Raw genomic sequence first — 23,352 nt, forward strand, 5'->3', positions numbered from 1 at the left:
GGTCATGGAAATGATCAGAGGGGTGGAGCACGTCTCCTACAAGGGCAGGCTGAGGGAGCTGGGGCTCTTCAGCCTGGAGAAGGCTCTGAGTGGGCTTTATAGTGGCCTTCCAGTACTTGAAGGGGGCCTGCAAGAAAGCTGGAGAGGGACTTTTTAGAAGGGCAGGCAGCGACAGAGCAAGGGGAAATGATTTTAAAGTGGCAGAGGGTAGATATTAGGAGAAAATACTGTGAGGGTGGTGAGGCACTGGAGCAGGTTGCCTGGAGCAGCTGTGGATGCCCCCTCCCTGGAAGCATTGAAAGCCAGGCTGGATGGTGCTGTGAGCAACCTAGTCTAGTGGGAGGTGTCCCTGCCTGTTGCAGGGGGCTGGAACTAGATGATCTTAAAGGTCCCTTCCAACCCAAACCATTCTGTGACCTATTTCTTTTATCTGGTTTTGAGGAGCAGTGTAGATTTTTCTGAAGCTTTTTGTGATGATCTTCAAACCAAGATACAGAGCTGATCTCAAGATAATGTTTTAAATGTTCAAAAGCAAAAATCATCAGTAGCTGTATTTCAGTTGAAGGTTTGTATACTCACTTTGTGATCTGTTGTCAGTCTCTTGATAGAAGAGGTAGGTTTAGCAGAATAGAAGGCCTGGAACTCGAGGAATGAGTGAAGAACTTCTCTTACATATAATCTTTTAATAAGTTCTAAGCGTGATATCTGTGCTGTGTATGTACATATGAACATATGATAAACCCACTGTACTGGAATCATAGATTGGCACCTGCTTATCTTAGGCCTTGCTGAAATGTTAGATGCCTAAGTATGCAGTGCATGGGCACTTCTGTTCTTGTGCAGTTTGAATTCAGTGTAGATAAGTGTCTGTTAAGTGAGTGAGGAGATTAGTAGTAAAATCACTTCAAAATTCTCAGGGTGGTTTCTAACGCAAAATAAAACCTTTTCTTTCTTTTTCGTCGATCTTCCATACTCGCATAGTTTTGTGGTGCTCCTCTGAAAATCACTAATCCTTTTATTTCCTTCTTGTGGTTGCAGCTTGGGCACTTAAAAAACTTGTGGTTCATTTTGGAGTTCTGAGTTTCATGGCAAAACGTTGCAAAAGTTGGTGGCAACTTGTTGAAAACTTTGTGAAAGAACGTCAGGAAGCTCTTGCACCGCGTCCCATCAGAGGGCTTGGAAGAGTCATGCTGAAGCTTGACAGTAAGGTATTTCTGCTTACTTTCTTAAGCAACTGAAAAATCTGTTTTGTTCTATGTTAACTGTTTGCTGAGGCGCTTTAACTCCAAAATGAACGTCTGTCACTAATAGAAATGTCTGTCGTGTAGAAGTATATTTGTCTTACAGTGTAATTTAGACTTTGTCTCTTCTATCACCATTCACACTGAAGTATTTAACTTTTGTTCAGTGTACACAGAGCCTGACAGAAGTCACTTACGAAAGTTGAGTTAGCTTTAGAAGATTCCTTATCTGAGTCCTGCAAACTTCTGAAGTTCAGTCTCCTTATCTGGTTGCAAAGATTTTGAAGTTAAACTTACTGAGCCTGGAAGTGAAAGATGAAATGTTTCTTCTTCTGTTGTGCAGACTGAAGGGTCTGAGCTAGCTTGAATGTATTTGTTTATACTAACCACATGGACAAGAAGTTGTTGAACATGGTGGTATGGTAAAGAATGGAGGCTTTCTTTTGTAGGAGAAGCAATATGATAGATAAAATACTTGGGAAGACCTGTGGAGTAAGACTTCTGAGATCCTCTCAGTTCCCCTCATCCCCTTCAAAATGCGTCCCCACGTGCATTGCAAATGGCAAAGTCAAAAAGCTCAGAAAACTTATGAAGGCTCCTCCTTTCAGAATTATAAGTTTTCACTTAACCTGATGAATTATTTTGTTTGTAAGTTTTGCTAGTTTTTAAGAATTTTATGTACTTTTTGTGACAGTTGTGTTGAATTATTCTTGCTTTAGAAAAAGCTGTTATGTCAGAATTTCAGTAACATAAGGTCTGCACCCTGTAAGTAAATTTGTCAAAGCATTTGCATCTGGACCGATATCTGCAGATAATACCTCTGAATTCCTACAAGAAAAGGAGACATTTGAGCCCAGATCTAATGGATAAATGGATGCCAATAGGTCAACGAAAGAGTTAATGGGTGTAGGAAATAAATAATAGTTCCATGGAGTTGAGGAATAAATAGAAAAAGGAAAGCCTTTTCAAAATACAGCTATGAACAAGTTGAAGGGGTTTTCAGAAGACAGTGGGAAAATGTAACATGTTAAAGAGGAAAAAAGTTTACAGTGTACGAAGATTTTTACTAAAAGCCTTTACTTTGAAAGTAAGAAGGCTGTCTAGACAGAATAGTACTGTATTGTCAGAATAGTAATGTATTGTCTTTCCTGTGTTGTTGAGTTTAGTGTTTTCATATCACAGATCTACATGATAAAGGATGTTTCCTAATTCTATTAAGCCTTTTTTTCCTTGAAAAAGGTAGGGTTTTTGTCCTAATGTGCACCAGAACTTCCCACTCTTCAGCTTAAATGTCTGAAGGTCAGTTTATACTCATATTGTTCTTGTCTAAGCAAATGAACAGTTTGAACAAAATACACTACTTCATCTTCCCTCCCTTGTTTTTTAGCTAACAGTCATACTTTTGTGTCTGTGCTGTATGTTAAAACAATCCAAGCTCTTTTAGCCATTAAAAGAAATGCATTTGGTATTCTGCATGATTGTATTGTCCTTGTTTGTGCCTGTTGTCATTCACTTGTCTCATGAGTGACTGGAGTTATGTCTGGGCTTCCAGTATTTGTCACACTAATGCTTTCGTAATCTTTAAGTTCTGCTGGGTATGCTTGTTCTGTGCCACATGGGATCAAGAATGCATCCTGTCTCCAAGAATTTGGGCAGCAATGCCAGTAGGGTTAGATCTATTTCTTAACTAAAATAAAGTTGTTTGTTTGTTTGTTTTAAAAAGACAGGCTGTTCTTGTTCATTGCTCATCAGCTCCTGGTTATCTTATTGGCAACGCAGACAAAATTTGAATTGAAGATCTTATCAGAGATAAGTTGGGCATTGTTTTTTATTTTCATTCTAAACAATAGGTCAGGATGTGCCCGTACATGCAGATCTGGTTTAAATATGGACTATAGAAACAGTGTTGTTATTCATTAGTCCCTAGTTATAGATTTGGCCCCTGGAGCTGATGAACTCAGTGATTCAAATGTAGGGGTTTGCTGGAGAAAGGAGGAGGAGAAAAAGTTTCTGTTGTCATCTGTTTATTCACCTTCCAACTCAGTAGAATCGTGCATGTTCTCATTAACAGTCAAGAACTAATAGTTTGCTTCAGTCTGATAAAATTGAAAAAAGAAGAACACCTTTGTCTTTTAGCATGGTGACTGTAGTTTTGCTTCATTGAATTCTCTGGGTAGTTAGGCAGCATAATCAGAGGATCTGCACTCATTTCTCTATTTTTGGTGTGCTGTTGCATGCATCCTTTCTTATAGACCAGCAAATCACATGATTATTGCACAGGGCTTCTAGATAGAGCATACTAGAATTTTATAACTGGAGGACTACAGTAAGGTGTTTGGACTTTGAATAAAGTTGAGGTTTGGTTCCCCAGGTACGAACTGTAGCATACAGTTAAAGCAAGAAGAAGCCAGACAGAATCTCTACCAGTGCATTTGTTATTCTAGAAATTAGTTTCATAGAAATATAAGATATTGTATAAATGGTTTTCCAGTAATTAACTGGAAAAGTTACTGTAGCCTGATTTGTTTTGAATGACCAGAATGTTAATTTTAAGCTTAATAACCTATTCTTAAATGTATGTTTATCCTACTTATAGAACTACTGAAATACAGATATTGGTAAGATAATAGGCAAGTAGAGCCCCCCAGATTTTCTCTTAACAATTGTTTTATTAATTAACATTTATTTTTAGCATGCAATATGTCCTTGTTAATGTATTGATCAACTAATTACAGGAGGCATACATTTTGTAAATAAAACAAAACATTCTGCTAAAAGCTCTGGCTGAGACTGGAGCTCTAACCTTTGCTATAAATTATGCTGTAGGTGAAGAAGGAAAATAGAAAGAAATTGTACATTATCAGTATGAAGCTTTTGAAGCTTTGCTGTCCCTTTTTCCACTACTGTTCTGCTTTCTTTGAGCATATTAAAGCCATACAACTACAGAGGAAAACAACTGGGTGCTTTGTGATGTCTTTTATTTTCAGATTTCCTGGTGTTCATATTTCCTTGTAAATCTTGCTTCTGATAAAAAAATTAATTAACATTGAGTGTTGTTTTCTGTTGTTTGTTGTTTTTTTTTTTTAAATTAGGAATGTTTTGTTTTCATTGGGAGCTAATGCAAGTTCAGGTAGTTGTTGAAAACTCACTCTGGATTAATTAAGAGTATAATAACCTTTCTTGTGTTCAAGGAGGAGCAAACCTAACTTATTTTATCTTAACTTCTCACATAGATGAGTAATAGGCTTAAAGCTTTTCACTTTGTTGTTATGCTGCTGATTACTAATAGCAAGAGTTAAGAGTATAGTCCGATTGAAACTAGACTTTAAGTGAGTGTACTTTAGTGCTTTGTGTGTGTATTAGTAAAAGATAAAAAATAATTAAAACAGCACAGTTGTACAGGAGAGGAAATGGTCTGTTAAGAAATGAAGAGCCTTTTGTGCAACTGATGGAATTAAATGAAGGCCATGCGTTGATTTCATCTACAGTTTGTTTTTGTGTGTATGTCAGATTTCTTTCCATTGAGACATTGAATGTGAATGTTGTAATAAAACGAATGTGGAACTAAAAAAATATTTCAAAACATCACTATTATTTCTGGTGTTATAACAAATGAAACTGCCTGGGTGGGAATATAAATGTTATCATTAAGTATCTCATGTTAAGTTTTGGTGTTTCGGTAACGTCCTTCTTGGAGTGCAAATCCTATTCTGAAATCTGAAATGTTAACACTCAGAATAATTACCAGGTTATGCTGATTGCTCTGTTAATATCATTGTTTGTTTTTACTTGTTATATCTCCCTTTGTTTTAAAAAAAATGCATGCTAAATGCAAGAATATGTTTTACTGTTGAAGTTCTTATGCTCTTTTCTTCCTATTACAAGTTGATTTTGTGTCTGAAACAATTTCATTCTCATTCTGTGGGTGACTGCCTGCCTCTCATTGCTTTACCCTCCCTCTATTACTGCATTTTTCAATAATTTTCCACTGTGTTCTTGTCTTTTTTTCCCTTTTCTTCCATCTCCCTCTGCCACTGACAAGCTGTGGCACTGGCTTAATAAGAAGGTAAATAAACAGCAAAATTGTGATTCCAACTAATCAGTTCTGCGGTTTTGGGGAGGTTTTTTGCAGCATGAACACTCCTTAACATGCTTTGCTTCTTAGTTTTCTCTCCCAAGTGTTAATTTTCCAGCTCTTGACATAAGCTACGGAAGGTCATATAATTATACCTGATCTCTTGTCTTCTACTAAAGTAAATGCATATAGTTACACATTTTGTACAACAGAATATTGCGTTAGCTTTTCAAGTGGTAGTTTGATTTAGTAGCACTTGTATTTCAAAATGGTTGATCTACTCCTACTCCTGACTTGTATGCTTGACAAAATGAGTTAATTCCCTGACTAGACATCTGTTCTCTGCTCAGGGAAAGCATTAGTTATATGAATTAATGTGGGAGTGGTGAGGGTTAGGGCTTGAAGTGCAGTCTTGAAGCTGGGAAAATAGATGCTTGCACACAGTGCATTGCCTGGTTTTGGTCTATGCTATTAATGTTTCCCTTTGAAGTGCAAAACTGGCCTGTATATTCAGTGATAGTGTAGCACAAGTGAAATGAGAGTACCTGCTGAATCCAGTGACACTCTAAAGAGAACTGATTGCTAGTTAGAGGAAAAAAAAAACAATACACAAAAACAACAAAAATGTTGGTATAGCTAAAATATTAGTGCGTATTTGGCTTATAAAAGTATGTCATGTGTTATATATGAAATTTACTCCTCGGTAGATGTGGTTCATCTTGATCAGTCCCAGTGGACTATTGCTCTTTGGGAAATCATCAACCCAAGAAAAATTGAAACCGAATCAGTCTCTGTTTGGTCTCAGGTGTGACTGAAATCTGGGAAACTCAGTGTGGTGATATGTCTGAGACCTGGGCAGTGTCATTGTTGGATGTGTACGTGAAGAACTCTAGAGTTATGGCAAGGAAAATTTAGAATGTGATAAAACGTGAAAACTAGGTAACTGAGAGAGAGGAAATAGATTAAGTATCATGTGTAGAAATTAGGTACGCTCTCAGCATAACATTATTATTAAGGACATAACTTCTGTCCTTACTTATCACTTCAGTACTACTGGGCTAATCAGAGTGCTTTCTAGGTTTATAAACGCTTTTAATTTTTTATCAACCACTTACCAATTCTATTTAGTAACAACTGAAGAAGAAACCGTAGATCTACCTTGCATGTTGTGAAAGGTACCTGAAATACCTTTGTTGTAAGTGATAATGAAAACAAATGGAGCAGAATAGTAGATCATGTAGGCCATGAAGGGCACTTAGACAACCCTCCACAAGGTTCTTTTAAACAATTGAAGGTAGTTAGATAGCTGACATCTGCTGGATGACAGATGAGGAGTGTTGCTGCAAGTAGTGTGTAGGTTGAGCAGTTATAATGAATTCAGTATGTTTAATCACAAGTATTTAATCATTGAGCTAGGATTGTGTATTTGGGAGGGCTTCTGTGTTTGTAAACAAGAGGGTAGAGTTGCTTGTTTTATGCTTCAGTTATAACTGCCCACTAAAAGGGCAAATTTCAAATTTTCTTTTGCCTTTTAATATAATTTGGCTGTTTTCAAGCTGTGCTTTTACTTCCTGTTTTTGCAGTGTTTCTTCTCTCTAGGTGGTTTGTGATCAATAAACACGTTGTACCGTAACCCTTCATAAAAATTTGGATAAGTGATTGGTTTGTTTGCACGCTTGAGGTGAGCTGCTGAGTTCAGTGAATCACCAGTAAAAGCTCAGTTTTCACTACTCGTGTCTCTGAATTTTACTTGCTTTTTTGAAAACTCAGTCATATGGATTTATTTTTTTTAAATATCGATATGCTGTAAGAATAATTTACTTGCTATTACTTTGAACTCTGAGTTTTTGGTGTTTTTTATATTAGAAAAGTGAATTATTGGTCAAAAACCTACAGATACAGTTTCTTAGAAGAGGATTATGTAGTTCCCAGGAGATGATTTTGAAACTAATGTTTGACTTCATATTTTTATAGGATGAGATCTTTGTAGTCTTGTAGTGTTGCATATAATGTTGACTTCTGTGCATGATAAGCAAGTAATGATAGCATTATAGTCAAGGTAAAGAAAAAAGCAAAACAAGAAGACACAAGAAATATATCAGGTTCTTGAGGGTTGTTTTGTTTTTTTTCCTCTTAATTTTAAAAAAAATGCTCTACCAGAGGCAAAGAATGGAGGAGACTTACAACACAGAACAGCTGCAGTCACTTGAAAAGTTACTTCCTCTGGGCCTTTCTCTTTTTTTGCTACTTTGCAGGGAATTATGTTTGGGAATGCTAACATAAGTTACCGATAATCCACTGACAGTCGCACAAATGACAGAGTCTGAAGTGATGACTGTCTGGGGCTGCTGGTGATAAACCTTAGCTTTTTTTCCTTCTTGTTCCAAGAGCTGTCAAAGAGCTGCTTGAATTTTTCTTTAGCAGACAAGAATGATGTATAATTGTGTTTAATGTGCAGATACCGCCCAAAGTGGAGAATAGGTAGGGTTTGCATGATTTGTTCTGTGACATTGTACATGGCAGGAATCTTTAGGATTACTAAATACTGTTGTTGTTGGACGGACATAAGTATGAGTGGGCTCATCTAGATTGTTCTCCAGTGTTAACTTAGCTGTTCATATGATTCATTTCCTCATAGTGTGAGTTGTGTTACAGTTATAACCTTCCCTTATTCTCACCGGATGATATTAATAAGATGATATCTAATATTAATTGAACCAGAGGAAAATGTTATCAAGTCTGCTGTCTAAAAAGGTATGGGGAAAAAAAGAATCCTGATAGGTGGTGAAATAGTGTTTAGAAAGAAATCACCCTTGTTGGTAATTTCATGTACAGTTAATGAAAGTGGAACGGATGTCCAGGTATGTGTCACTGTGTGTGAAGTGCAGTTCATAAAATGGTTTAAAAAAATGTTCTGATGGCTTTGCAGTTTGAGGACACTAAAATATGAATTCATAAATTATGGATCTTACTGCGTAACTTGTCTAGATAGTGTGATTCGTGATTGGTAAATGTGATCAGAAGTCTTCTTGCAGCTCACTGTAATGGGGTTTGTATCATGATATGAAAGTTGTAAGCAGGGCGTACTTGAAGATATTTGAGAGGCATTTTAAAAGAGTGCAACTTGGCTTAGAAACTTACTTCTACCTTGAGATATATTCTAAAAAAAGTGTTTTTAAAGTTGATGCCTTTTCTTTTAAAACCTTGAAAATTTAAGATAGCTTTTTGCAGTCAGTCTATCACAACTTTTTAACCTCTCAGTTTGGTTTTAAAAGTGTGACCTTCTGTAGCTTAGGAGCCTGGCTTTGCTTACCGTTGCATAATTTTGGATGTTGTGGCAGCATCAGCTTCTTGTTGTTAACTGATTTTTAGATGAAGAAGCTCAGAACTGAATTTAGAACTTCATGATCTCTGGCTGATGACTAGTGTTTAGTCAGTGTGTTTGTATTTGTGTGTGTGTCTGTGATTTACAGAAGAGATGTAAAGGGATGGCCTGATTCAGTGGTAAGTACAAGCACGCAGGAATTTAGCATTCTAACTTACATGCAGTACTAAGCTAGTACCAATGAATTATTTAATGTGAGTGTGCCAGGGTGAGCGCTTCCTGCTGAAGGATTGCAGGTAAATGTAGAGGAAGGGAGGGAAGCTTAATAGCAAGCAAATTAAAGGAGGCAGAATAAATATAACCTTAAGATAATGTTGTGCATTTGCTTTTATTATGAGTATACTGAATCCAATTTGGATCTCTACTCTGATTTGCTTGTAACAGTTGTGTAATGTTGATCTTCTTAAGGCTGTGAGAGATGTGATTGAGGTACCCATAGGCATGCTGCACTTGGCGTCCGTGTAGATTGCATAGGCTACCTGCCCAAGAAATAAACACAAAGTGGGCTTGCATGCCTGAGGTTGCTGTCTATGCTAGTGCAGCATCAGCATGGCCATTACTTTGCTAACTAGATTAAAAGTAATTGAGGCTTCACACATGTTGCAGCTGCACTTCAAAGGCATTATAATTCCAACCTGCAGTGAGAAGCATCAAGTAAAGATCCTTGCTGGTGATGTTCAGAGGGTCCTCATCCTGATTTTTTTTAGAGCTTTTTCTTTTTCCAGTAGTCGCTATGGTGGTAAAACACGTAGAAAGTCCAGCCTATGCTGCTGGATGAGATTCTTCCTGTTGGGTATTCTCACGCAGCTAGAGATGTTAGCAGTGAGACAGGTTCGAGTTCTAGAAGAGACAAAATCAGCTCATTACTTAGTCTCAAACTTAGAAAGTAAATAAGAATTATTTTTTACTTTGACTAAGGAACAGCAAGGGAAGCTTTATTGTCTTTTTCTATAACTTCAGTTTAAAACGCATGCCATAAATTTTCCCTTCCTGGCCACTGATTGTTTTCAGGGATAGTTTTTGATTCTCACCTTCAAAAGAGGGGCTTTCATTTTTGCTTCTCTTGCTTAATTCATGTGAAATGTGGAAGGGCACAGCAAATCCTGTTTTCTGTCTTGTTTCCAAAGAGTTAACAGCCCCAAGTAGAAATTAGTCAGAATTTTTTTGAAAATTGCGCTATTGCCACAGGCAAGTAACCTCTCCCCCCAGCATATGGTATTTCTGATGGCAGAGATATTTCAGCAATGGGGGGAAAATGTTAAAAATATCCAAGGCGTAAGGTTTTGCAGATTCCTTCCAGTTCTACAGAATTCCTTTCTGCAGGTCATGTAGATCTTGCCATAGAAACTTGCTGGCTCAGCATTAGTTCCTGTTTGCTTTCTTCCAGCTTTTTTTCAGTATTTTTAATAACAGTTCTAAAATGCTGAATGTAATCCTTGTCGTGATTCAGATCAAACAAGGAATTGGTTGTAAAAACTTTAAGCTTTTTTTTTTTTTCCCTCTCAAAGCTTTATGTGTATTAACTGCTTAAATGTTACAGGATGAGCTTCTGTTCCTTTTCAAGCAGGAGATATAACTTCTGTGTTAAGAAATTCAGACATACAGCAGTCCATAGTAGTTACTGGTTGTTGATTTCCTATGTAGGAGTGGGGTAAATAGTGAGGGAAGAAGTGGTTTACAAATGTAAACCATTGGTAAGCTCAGTAGTTTGGGAAGAACTCTGTGCAAAGAGTTATCATCCTAATCTCTGGATACGTAACTTATACTCACTTGGAAATACTTTCTTCTCCTGCATATTGTCATTAACTTTGGTTCTCTTAAAGCTCAGATTTTACAATTGTATTTTTTGATGCCAGATGGAATAAAAATAAAATTTGGTACTTGAACTATATATAAAAGCTAGAAAAATGTGCTTGGTCATACTTGCATGAGCTTTCTCAACTTTTTGTGTGGATAGTCAATTGATGTATGAGAAAGCTTAGCTTGCACTGTGAATAGTCATGTAGTTCAGCAGTTCTCATGTTTTGAATGACATCAGCAAAATTTTTCTAATCTGAAGTGGTATCATTGTCACCTGTAGACATGTACAGAATGTGCCTTCCCATAAACCAACGGAACAACAAACATGCTTGTTCCATGTATGAGTAGTTTTATCTGATTCATATATAGTACTGAGAATCCTTTCCAGTTTGAAATGTGATGAAAGTATTCAGTACAGAATAATTGACTAGAAATTTAGTAATTTAGAAAGCCTTCAGCTTAAGTTCAGAAGGTGATCAGCAGCTTTAAACGTTTGGTTATTTGCAGAAATATCTCAGTAGTCATTTGGATAGCTACTAGCTATTCAGGTTCCAAAGTCATGGTCATACTTAACAGCATGCCTTGTTAACTTCTGTGCAAATAGTACCCGTAAGTTTCCAAGTTGGTGAAGGACAGGAAACAAAGTCAGTTTCTAGGTTGGTAGTTGAAGTGAATGCAGCCTCTTTAGGTCGGCTAAGTAAATGTTGAATTATTATTTGCATTGCAGAGAGCTTGCTGTGTCTTGTGGTAACGTGTAAATGTTGTTTGCAAAACCACATGTCATACCATGGCCTTAATCATCCTAACATTGCTTGTTAATTGTCCATCTCAAAGCTTGAGCATTAATGCAGTTTGATTAGAGCCTAATTTTGCATTCCTGTTGTAAGTAAAGATAACAGTGCTGCCAGATAGCATCTAACGTTGCTTTCATTGGAGATTAGTTTATATGCCATGATTTTTTTCTTTTTTTTTTTCTGCACAGATGATCGTGTGGTTGGAGAAAATGCTAGATAAAATAATCAGCATTTTCATAATATTTTTGCTAGTGATAGGAACCCTTCTCCTAGCCCTGCTCCTTACTGCAAAGGTACGGTGCGCTGAAGAACATTGTCACAGAGCTCATGTTTAAAAGCTGAATGAAAGTTACTGATGTTTATGCAAAATTGTGTAGCTTAAAGAACCTTTTGAAGTATTGAGGAATGAAATGTTCTGTAGTCAAATTTATTACCATTCCAAGATTTCTGAGGAGAAATGCACATGTATTTATTTATATATTTATATGTAACAAAACCAATCTGTAGACATTTGGATATTTGAAATTCATTCTAGAAGTGCAGTTGTTAGCTTATGTATTAATGTAACAGTTTTGTTTTGCATCTGGTTACAGCTTTCATGTCAGTCGTAGAGTTGCTTAGAATTTTATTTTGTTTTTTTTTTTTTTTTAATTTACTTTGCATCAAAACCGTATTTGTAAAACGCTTAAGGTGTATTTGTCTGTTTGTGTGATTGTCTGTAATAACCCCATAGTATCCCATTCGAAGTTAAAATGTGCTGAGATTCAGATGCTCTTTGCAATTCATTTTTGAATTGTGGTTGATTTTCTTTTTTTCACCAGAAGAGGTCACCCATATTTTCTGTTTTGTTCTGTTTTGCTTTTTCCTTTTATTTTCCTCCCCTTTTTTTTTTTTATGGAGCTGTATTCTTACTTGGCGCAGTCAGTGGAATCTGAATGGTTTGCCTGAATAGAGCTGTGAAACAAATATCAGATTGATTCTGATGTCAGTCTCATTTCTCCGAAAAGTAAACTTGCATAATATTGAGTGCTTAAAATTGAAGGCTTTAAAAGCTGTGCAAATATTCCAGCCTAAAGCTTTTTTACAGTCAGAAAAGAAACAGTAAGATATTTATATATGATGTCTTTTATTTTCTTATTGAAGAATTAATTTGGTGAGGCACTTCTTAGTGTGGTTGATCATATTAGAACTGAGCATTGATTAATTTTTACGGTTCTTTGATCCATACCTTGGAAAGTCCTACCTGAAACTTAAATGTTTCATATTTTAGTACTTCTCTGACAGCACAGCTGTAGTTAGATATTATTTTGCTATAATATCCCCAGGTATTATTTTTCTAGTTGATGAGATGGGGTTTAAATTTCCATTTGCCATTGTTAATTAAACAGCGCGTGACCAAAACTATCAGAACAGACTGTCGTTTATTACATTGATTTCTTTTCTGAGTTAATGCTACTTCATGGCTCACAGTGGGTCTTCTGAGTTTTAGGAATTACTCTTTCAGTCTGTCAAAAACGGGCTACTAGCCCATCCCCACCCAGTCCAAAAAAAACAAAAAGACTCTCAAAGTAGGTAGAGTTCGAGTTTGCATTACCTGACATTTCTTCTCTCTGTATTTAATTTAGGTACATCAAGAGAGTGTTCACATGATTCAAGTCACGAGCAGCTTGATCAATGAGACAGTAGCCAGTCACCCAGAATGGGCAAAGTAAGAATGCTGAAGTTAAGCGAATAGTATAGGGTGGATGAACAAGATTCCAGGTGCTCTTACAGATAGTTTGGTTGTTCTGTTGTTTGTTTCTTTTTCTGGGGGGAGGGTTTTTTCCTTTTCCTTTTCCTTTTTCCTTTTTTTCCTTTTTCCTTTTTTTCCTTTTTCCTTTTTTTCCTTTTTCCTTTTTTTCCTTTTTCCTTTTTTTCCTTTTTCCGTTTTCCTTTTTCCTTTTTCCTTTTTCCTTTTTCCTTTTTCCTTTTTCCTTTTTCCTTTTTCCTTTTTCCTTTTTCCTTTTTCCTTTTTCCTTTTTCCTTTTCCTTTGTTGTTTTTTTTGTTTTTAGCTTAATTCTGTAGGTGAACAGAAATGGGAGTGACTGTTGCAGGCAGATGTAAAAGCTGAAGTGTCAGGAAGTAGCAATGTTTATCCATTATTCTGCAGGAGAGGCATGTGGTATCTCATCTGAGAACTGTTTGAGCTTTGGTGGAGAAGGACTGCTGAATAAACCTCTGTAGTTAAAATTTTGGAGGAAAAAAACTTGCATAATACAGAGAATAGTGGTCAAAATTTCTTCCACTTTTGCCCAGAAAAGAAAAGTAATGGTGAAGAATGCTCTAAAAGACCGAGCTGAAAGCTGAATTATATTTTCCATGTAGGGAGCTGACTGCAGAACAGAGTTGAATTTGCCTTTGATAGAGTTGAATTTGAAAGAAATGTTTCTGGATCAAACCAAAAAAGAGTTCAGGGATAGAAAGAGTGGTGGATAGTGAAAGTTTGGTATGAATCATTTAGGAAAGGATATTCCTATTTAGAGCAGATATTATGTACACTGGAAAGACTCTAGATACAATATACGTAACGATTACAGCTAAAACAAGGTAAATATTAAGGAAGGGAGAATATTATGAAGTAAATGAACATAGATGAATAATAAGAGTGCAGTGGTGAGCAAACTGATTGTGTTAACAGTGGAGAGGGAATAGGTAATAAAGGTAGATTATTCAGATTTGCTTTTGTTCTGCTTTGGCTAAACAGACCTTGAGTGAAAATAAGTCAGGGCACTTCATGGGGAAAAAATCATCTCCTAGATGAGAATTGGTGACATTGTCAAGGGCACCTTCTCACAGAAGTGGCAATGGTTTAATAAGGTTGAAAGAAACTGTATTGTAGGAGCAAGGGGAATTCTCAAAAATATAACTAAAATGGTGTTGTTGAGAAATGCTGTGATAACGTTTGAGCAAAACTGAAGTAATCTCGGTTAAAAGAGACCACTTAAATGCATCTGTTTATTCCTTTGTGACATCTGCTGTATCATTTAGCCTTCCCATTTTGCCACAGGATGAAAATAAGTAGGAGTAATGAAAATGGAAGTTTGAAAGTCCAAAGCTTACTCACATGCTGAGGATTCTGGAGTATTAGCTGAGTAATTAGCAGAATTTTATTTAGGATGTTTACTTGCAGTTTCTGCCTCCAAATTAGAAGCATTCAAAACACCATATATTAATTCACTAGGAATAAATACACCTTCTGTCAAATCTAACAAGCTTAGATTTCAGAGCTTGATACTTAATACGTAGATTATGTTTAGAAATGAGTTACTGAAATGTTCTGCGCTGGAATTTGACGACATTTCTGAAGAGTTATATGCACAGGAAGGATTCCATATTGAGTTAACTCAAGAAATGCAGCAGTTTCAATTCCCAAACGTTTTTTTTTTCCTTTTGTTTTTTTTTATTTGAAGGGCTTTAACATCACTAATTGAATGACAGTGTCAAAAAAAAGTTAGGGAATGCACTCCCTGTATTCAGAATTGTTGAAATGTTGGCAGCTCAATAAGTCTGTTATTTGAAAGTGACATGAGTCATGTTGTGATTTGTGACATGACATGGAAGTGACATGAAGATTCTTGTAAGCAGATAACTTGCTGGAGTCTTAGAAATAAGTGGTATTGTAACCTGTTAATTCATCTTGCTTATGCAGAGAATCACATTAACTGACAATTTGCATTCAGCTCATAATTGAGAAGGATGTCTTTGTAACTAGAAAAGACTGCTTCATGTAATATTTTCAGAAAACTAGAACACTAGAAAAAATTATAAGGGTGAAATATGAATAAGGCTCTTTTGAAAACGTTGAGATAGCAATTGAGCTAAGGTTGTGGGTACCGTAGTGAATTACAAATGTAATGGCATATGATATGTTGAATTGTGCTCCGCTTAACAAAAAATTGTCTCTTTGACACATAAGAACAAAGTACTCTAGCTGTAATGCATTCATTTGTTCTTAGCTATTTTTTGTTGTTTCTGTATGTTAATTGGTAATATGTTTCAGGTGTAATGAAATGGGTAAAATATGTAGCAGATAACTTTGTTTTCTTCTTAAAAAAAAAAAAAAAAAATGAAATACAACAGCTGGCTTCCAGAAGCCCAGGTTTTTCAGAAGGCGCTCAACTCAGCAGCAAATAATGTGTACCAATATGGCAGAGAATGGATTACACACAAGGTGAGAAACAGTTCCCTTGGTTTTTTTTTTTGTTTTTTTTAAATTACGTTTTGGACTCCTGTATTTCGTATAAGTAAAAATGAAATAAAAAGGTTTTTCTCTGTGACCCTGTTTTTCATGTGATTAACTGTTTTGTTAGCAGATCTATTCTTTCTAATTTCAGTCTGTGAGTGAAGGAAGGCGGTGGGAGTGATTTCAATAGATTTTCTAATTAGAGAAATGTCTGTTTATAAGAGCTGAAAAATCTATCTTCATTTTAGTAAGATTGCCAGTGAAAATATATCAAATAAAGATGACTAATTTTTCATTTGACTTTAACTGTCCAATTTTAGAAAATGTGCTTTTTTTTAACCACGTGTATTCTAATTTCTACATGGACTGCATGTGGTAAATTTATATTTCATTTGTTTACTTTTAAATTAACATTCTTCAGGAGAATTTGCCAAGATTGCATGCATCTCACATAGTTTGAAATGTTTACTCTGAATAAGATCAGGGATAAATTGGATTAAGCATTTTAGAGGCAGCAGTAGTTTTTCAGTGCAGATAGAAGCCTTCAGCTTAGTGTAGCAGAATGTTTTATCAAAAAAATCTTTGTTTTGAATCATATCGATTTCAAGAGTATATTCCATACTGAGACTCAGGTCTTCTAATTATTTGGGATTGGATTATGCCTTTATTCTGATAATTCTGTGTGATTTGTCTACGTTTGAGTTTGTCAGTAGATGCCAGCTACCTTCTGTCCTGTGTAATAAGAGTTGTATATGTTTCAGCTTCATAAAATTTTAGGAGAAAAAGTGAACAACACCGCTGTGATTGAAAAACAAGTGCTGGAGCTTTGGGACAGGCTTTATCATTGTTGGTTTGTGAAGGTGGGTAGCTTGTTTAAATTATATTTATATAAACTATCACTTACTGTCTTGAGACAATTATGCTAAGCATATAAGATTAGCAAGAAGCTTGAACTGCTGAATAAATATCATAATGATACAAAATTGATTTTACAAAGAAACAAAGCAAAATCCCAAGTGCATAAGTTTGAGTATATCCAGAATTATGCCCTTCAACGTGTTTTTATGCCTGCCATTTAATATGTTCTTTGTTCATTATTCATATTTAGTCACTCCTAGTTCAGAACTTTCTTTTGAATTTTTGTTATACTAAGGGGTTGGGAAAAAGCTGGTATTCTGTGTGATTTGTGTATCTTTCATTGATTTGAATTTTAAATGAAAAAGTTGTTCTTTAAATGCATTTTTTGTGAATTCCAGTAGTGGGTTCTCTGAATTCTGATTCTGCACACTGAATCTTGAAAAGTTGATAAAAATTAAATTTTTGTGATGTCAATGCTTCTTGCCAGTAAAGGAAGAAGAAAGCAATTCATTAGCTGTGATGCATTTGAAATAGCAAAATGTAAAAGAGAGAAAACTATATCTACAGAAGAACTGAAAGTAGGAAGCTGTTCTTTCATTCCCACTCTCTTCTCTGCCTGCTGTGGGGAAGAATGGACAGATGCTGGCAGAATAAAAAGCAAAGTCATGCAGCAAAGAGATGGCTGGTGTGAAAGGACACGAGCTGGTAGAGTGTGCTCACAGTCTGGAAGGCTGCATCAGAAGACAGGTGGCCTGCAGGGCAAAGGCTGTGACTGTCCCCTTCTGCTCTGCCCTCATGACACCTTATCTGGAATACAGTGTCTAGGCCTGGGGCCCCCAGTACAGGAAGCATGTAGAGCTATTGGAGTGGGTCCTCAGGATGACTGGAGGGCTGGAGTGTCTCTTCTGTGAAAAATGATTGATGGAGTTGAGCTTGTTTAGCTTGGAGAAGAGAAGGCTCCAGGAAGACCTTGTTGCGATATTGCAGTCCTTGAAGGGAGCGTATAAACAGGAGGAAGACCGATTTTTACATGGGCAAACTGTGACAGGACAAGGGGGAATGGCTTTAAATTAAAACAGGTAATATTTATGTTAGGTGTTAGTTTTTTACTTGGAGGGCGATGAGGCACTGGCACAGTTTCCCAGAGAAGCTGTGGATGCCCCAGGAGGCATTTGAGGCTAGGATGGATGGGGTCCTGGGCAGCCTGATCTAGTGGGTGGCAGCCCTGCTGATGGCAGTGGGATTGCAACCAAGGCTTTAAAGTCTCTTCCTACCTAAGCTGTTCCATTTTACAAGAGATTTTGCTGGAAGAAAAGAACGTAGGACTAGTCGATGTTGTATATTTAGCCAAATGCTAATGCTTTTGGTGTTGTAACTAGATGTGCAGCGGCTCTGTATGGTTCAATTGGGCATGTGCCACAGAAGTACATTGTTGCGTCAGTATGTTGAATCTCTGAGTTACATTATATTATTTCTTTTCTGCAGATTGTTATTTGGGGGGAGACTACGAGGTTTTGATCTTGTAAATGCTGTAGTAGAGCACAGTGGCAAGTAGCTTCCCTAGCAATCAAAACATGAAAAAGATCTGCAGGAGTAGATTGATGCTACTTGTGGTCTTAGGTTTTTTTTCTCCAGTTACTAGTTGCACATTAGAGACCTTAAGTTAGCAGGGGCATGATGGGCTGTCACTCATCTGAGGGCTGCAGGTAACTGTCCCAAAATTGATTTGTAATCTTGCTCCTTCTGTCATGCTCCATGTCCATTTACAAGTTAAACTTGGGTGACTTCCTGGCTGTTTCCTCCTGTAGTATTGCAGTTACCTCATGGAGCCTTTCAGAGTAACTGAAAACTAGTAAACCATATGATATTTCCAGCATGCTAAGACATCTGTATCAAATCTAATGGTATCTCAGTGGAGCTTTCAAGTTCTCCATTAGTACAAGCATAATTATGCTTTATTCTGAGGCCTGCATAGTCCTGTTCTAGGCTGTAAGGTAATATTCTTACACGAAAGCTGCAGAGTTGAGGAAGAATTGCCAACAAAATGTGGATTCAGTCATTAACTTCCACTTTGAGAAAAGATCAGCAGATAGCAAATAGTATATATTTTAAAAAGTTCTGGAGATGTTGTAAAAGATTAATTGCTATTGAGCTTATGTATAATAATGGAAGAAGAAATCACTTGGAAGATGATGGCAACTGCAATTAAAGTGTCATCTTCAAGGAGAACCTCTCCTTTTAGCCCGTTCAGTTGTGAGGTTTTTTGTTTGGTTCTGTTGCTCAGAATCTACTTCATAATTCGGATGTAGCCACCTGAGCAACTGCCTGCTGTATTTATGACTGTTACGATCAGTTCCTGTTGTTTTGTTGTTTTGCAGCTACAAAGCTGTGTAGTCAAAAGAAATCCTACATACTTCTGGTTTAGTTTGTAGCTTTTGAATGAGTGAATGTTTCCAATGGAAGACACAGTGTGAGAAAAATAGTTCTTCTTGTGTCTTCTTTTATTATTCTTTATGGATTATGGAAGAAGTTATGTGTTGCCATCAGCAAATTATATATGCAGTAACTGAAATTGTTACTTCTTTGTTCTCTGCTTTCCTAAAGAGCAAAATAGATACCACTGTCTTTGTCAAGCTGTCACACTAATGTTGAAGTGAGATGCATTAGTACAATATAACTGTAATTACATCAGATAATTAACTATAGTTTTTTTTGTCAGCTCTTATTTTTCCAGTTGTACAGAAAAATACTTCCTTGGTTCCAGTGATTTTTGAAGATATCAGTTAAAGCAGACCTAACAGTTTAGGTACACAGAGGACATGTTATAAGAAATTCTTAGTCTTTAGCTTTTCATGTTTGTCTTAATTATTCAAATATATGGTACCTTTGTATCTTTATCTCTCTCTTTAAGAATGTAACGCATTCTGGAAGACACAAAGGACACAAATGGCACATAAACCGTCAGAACAGCTGGCTTGGAGATATTCTGGACTGGCAAGATGTTGCTTCATTTGTTCATGATAACATTGAAACATTTCTTTCGGTAGGTATTGTTTGCCCTTTTTACCAATTTGGTCTTGTTTTAATTCCTACTCCTCTTGCTAAGGATATGGCATGCAGGTACATGAAAACTCTGGTAGAGTTTATAAGTGCCTTTGCAGTAATTTTTGTCTTCCTTTGGAAGTATTCATACTACAAAGAAGAATTAATTGTGATGAAAAGCTCCTGATTTCAGTGTCTTCACTGATATCTCCTTCTCTAGAGTTGTTCAAGACCTTCCCAGACATTTTCCTGCTCAACCTACTGTAGGGAGCTTGCTTTTAGCACAGGGGTTGGGCTTGGAAGGGACCTCTGGAGATCATCAACTCCTGGGATTCTGTGGTTCTGTGATTCTGTGATACGAGCTTCAAACCTATTCCTAGTTGAGATTGTTGTAGTATTACCTGTGTCACCTGCAAGTTGGTTTAAATTCTTCATATTCTGTAGTTTACTTTTCTGTTTCTTAGAGATCATTTGGTTGGAATTGTTCTTACTTCATCTGTCTGTTCTAGGAATTTGTTGCGTGCCAAGTATTAGTTTGATTCAGTGTTATTTTTATGTGAAATGTATGCCAAGTGTAGATTTGGTGGTGTTTAAATTTGTTTTAAATATGTAATCTGTCTGGATTATGAATTAAATATATTGACCAATAAGTTTGTGACATGCATACACAAATATGTAAAATACATATGTAAATGCAAGTGTTGTACAGTCTTTTTTTCCTGAAATTATTATTCGTTTGGTTGATAGCAACTTTATTTCTCTTTTATGAAAGTTCTGTGGAGAATGAAATTAATATTTTACACTGTATGAGTCCCTGGATTAATGCACTGGACCTTTTCACCTTATGAAGAGAAGAAACATGGGAAGTGAAAAGAGGGGAAGCAACTACATTTGTCTAACAAACGATGTTGAATCTGAAGCGTGTAACATGCTTTCATTCCCTGCACAGTTCATCTTTGACCTGAACTATTGTTACATTTCTTGTAATTGAGAAATATCTAAAGATTAATATTTATCCATTTTGAAAGAGTGTTAATTATACCTAACTTGAATCTTTTGTGGATGCAGTTTAAGCTATTATTTGCCTTGAGCCAGTTGTTGATCTTGAGTGATGAGTGTGTGTGCCTTGTTTTCCTTCAACTCCTGTTTAAATGGTTACAGTTTCTATCATTTAAAAAATAAGGAGTCAAGAAGTTGAGAGGAACTTTTTACAGTAATGAAACCTTTTCAGCTAATACAGAAAATTTGCTGAATTCTTTCTCAAAGTTGACTGTACGTACCTGAAGAAACGTTACAAAAATGTGTAGCAAATCATTATTTAAAATCAGTGTTGCTTTTAGGTAAGAAAGAGTAAGTGAAACAGAACTACGCAACAGGTGCTAGCCATTTCCTTTACCTCATTGCTTCATTGTGCTTAGAAACCATAGTGTGCATGTATCAGTAGTCTAAGTAGGCTAAAATAATGGAGAAATAGTGAAAAGAGAATAAATATTTAAGTTTGAGGTAGGTCAATATTAAAATTTTTTCTCAATCTAGTATGCTTTACATTATCTTGAAGTTTGGTTTTAGAAATAAAGGAAAAATGCCAGCAGTTGGCTTGCTTTGCTGTTTACGTCCATGAACTCATTATTAATCATCTCTGGGGAGGCACCTGTCCTTTTTCTCCATACACATAGATTTGTCATGACAGATTGTAAACCAGTCAGCACTAGTGTATAATGCTAAATCCTGATTTCACTCCTTATTGGGTAGCATTTTCTTTACTGGCTAGCTCATAAAAAATCCACTGCATAAATATTAATCCCACTGTTTCAAATGAAAATCAATAAAGATCTGATGTGTATTTGTCCAGACCATTAAGTCTTGGCGATGATAAAAATAATCATAGTTCTAACTTAAGTCTGGTATTTGATGGCAAGGTTTTCACTTATCCTTGGATACAACAGATGCTTACTGCTTCCCAGATTTGTGTTTTGTGAGAGAGTGACAGTCTTTCTCTTGATGCTTAGAAAAGGAGCAGTGAGTTTATAGAACAGCATATTGAACTGGAAAGGATCAATATTTTAAACGATGTGGGGATTTTTTGGAGAATAGTTTAGGCAGGTTATTTTTGTTTTGCTGTTTGTTTTTTTTCTTTGGATTTTTTTCTTGCACTTTTGTGGATATTGTTGTTTAGTAAGGTTCTTTGTTCCTTTAGGTTTTGGTTATGCTTTACAGGCTGGAGGAGTTTTTAAGTGTCTTGGCTATAATTGAAACTATAGGATGTTTCTGCTTTTGGACACTTAAAATCAGTGTTAACCTGTAATTCTTAAGCATACAGCAAGATGTAAATTCCTGAAACTGCTTCGGCGTTGTTTTTAAACACAGACTATTGAAAGTGGTAACTGTAAAGAATATGCAGCTATAGGGAGACTTCCTTCACTTCTAAAAAGAATAAGTTTATACTGCTCGTATGTAATGCGTACCTATACATAGACTGTGGCTAGAGCTTGCCATAGAATAACTCTTGCTAGTCCCATGACTTTCTGAAATATTTCAGAATAGTACTGATCACTGTATGTTCTTTTAAAACACAGCTGTTAGACAATGTCATCTTGCAATTATAAGCAGATAAGCTCTTTCCCATTTATGGAAATAATAGGAAGTGTTCTTCTTCTTGAAAAAGAGGAGTATCTGCTAGGTGAAAAACTTAAAAAATAAAATAAAATTAAAAAGTTTCACTTCCCATAGTGGAAGAAACTTGAATATTAGAGTTGAAAGCATACAGTTAAATCACTGGTATACCTGTGCAGGGGAATTAGTGGCACTCATTTTGTCCATAACGGTATGCACTGATTCAGGAGTTGAACTATGATCATCAGATAAAAGCACAGAAGACTTCTGTACTTCCCTCAGAATGTGCTGTTTGTTGTAGTACCTCTAGTAGCTTTAGTTTGATGTAGGTAGATCTTATCATTTTGAAGCAATTTGCCATATAAACATTAAATTGCCTTAAGATTTAATATAAAGGTAAGCTTTTCCAAATCATCATTTTCCTTTCTTAATAGCTTTGGTTTTTCCAAGGGTGTTTCCTGATGTGTTTCCTCTTTGAATTTTTTCAGTATTAAGTAGAAGCAGTAGAGTACTAAACTGGTCTTCCAGTGATGTATTTCCAGGGTGGATTTGTTCTGTCCTATTCTCAGTTTAGGGGAGAACTAGAGTAGGTTCTCTCATCTGCCTCAAATTTTTGACCTCACACTGTATCCTGAGATGAGAATCCTTCCTCAGTTGCTTGTTTTTCCATCTGTAACTTTTACTCCATTTCTGTAATATTTGAAACCTTGAAAAAGCAAATTGTTGCTGACCAAATCTGTGAATGATCACTTAAAACTCCCTCAATGTTATATGAGAAATTGCTCATGTTTCCTTAAATTGATCTTGCTTCTTTCACAAGAGTATTCATCATTCTACCAGCAGTTTTTCATTCAGAGATTTCTCAGACAAGAAGACAGAAGACCTTCCATTAAAATATATACAGAAGGCTTTAGCTCAGTTAGGCTTTTCTGTCTGTTCCTTTAGCAGTGACTGATAAATGTATATTCCAAATCGAGTTGGACTGATATCCAATTTCAGATGCTCAATTTTGTATCGTAATGTTTTCTCATATTGTAACATTATTTTCTGTCCCTCAGATTTTCTTCTAGTAATTACATAAGCATATAGCTAATACCATCTGTTCTTCATAATGATTCCAGTCCCATGTATTCCTTTTAGTAAAAGAAGTTTAGGAATCAAACATCACTGTGAAATCAGAAGTGTAAGGGCTTGTGTTTTGCTTTTTTACTGTTAGTTGATTTTTTGAGTGCTTTTTGATAACATATTCAGCAATGACTAGTGTCTGCAGTGTCTGTTTTCTCATGAGACATTTTGAAATAAGTAATTGTGAATTTATGTT

At 36.1% G+C, this 23,352-nt stretch overlaps 1 protein-coding gene across 1 annotated transcript in view; it reads left to right on the forward strand.

Moving 5' to 3' along the window:
• The window catches only part of TMEM245 (transmembrane protein 245), a gene marked incomplete at both ends in the record, with an annotated part of 70,179 nt that overhangs the window by 15,636 nt on the left and 31,191 nt on the right, over window positions 1-23,352 (forward strand). The window contains 7 exons of the mRNA XM_079533571.1: window positions 1,039-1,208; window positions 5,284-5,307; window positions 11,484-11,588; window positions 12,921-13,003; window positions 15,416-15,506; window positions 16,280-16,378; window positions 19,288-19,419. Of these exons, the coding sequence (XP_079389697.1) occupies window positions 1,039-1,208; window positions 5,284-5,307; window positions 11,484-11,588; window positions 12,921-13,003; window positions 15,416-15,506; window positions 16,280-16,378; window positions 19,288-19,419 (704 nt within the window). The remainder of the gene's footprint in view (window positions 1-1,038; window positions 1,209-5,283; window positions 5,308-11,483; window positions 11,589-12,920; window positions 13,004-15,415; window positions 15,507-16,279; window positions 16,379-19,287; window positions 19,420-23,352) is intronic.

Source organism: Tetrao urogallus (assembly GCF_951394365.1).
Source record: "Tetrao urogallus genome assembly, chromosome: 3".
NCBI lineage: Eukaryota > Metazoa > Chordata > Aves > Galliformes > Phasianidae > Tetrao > Tetrao urogallus.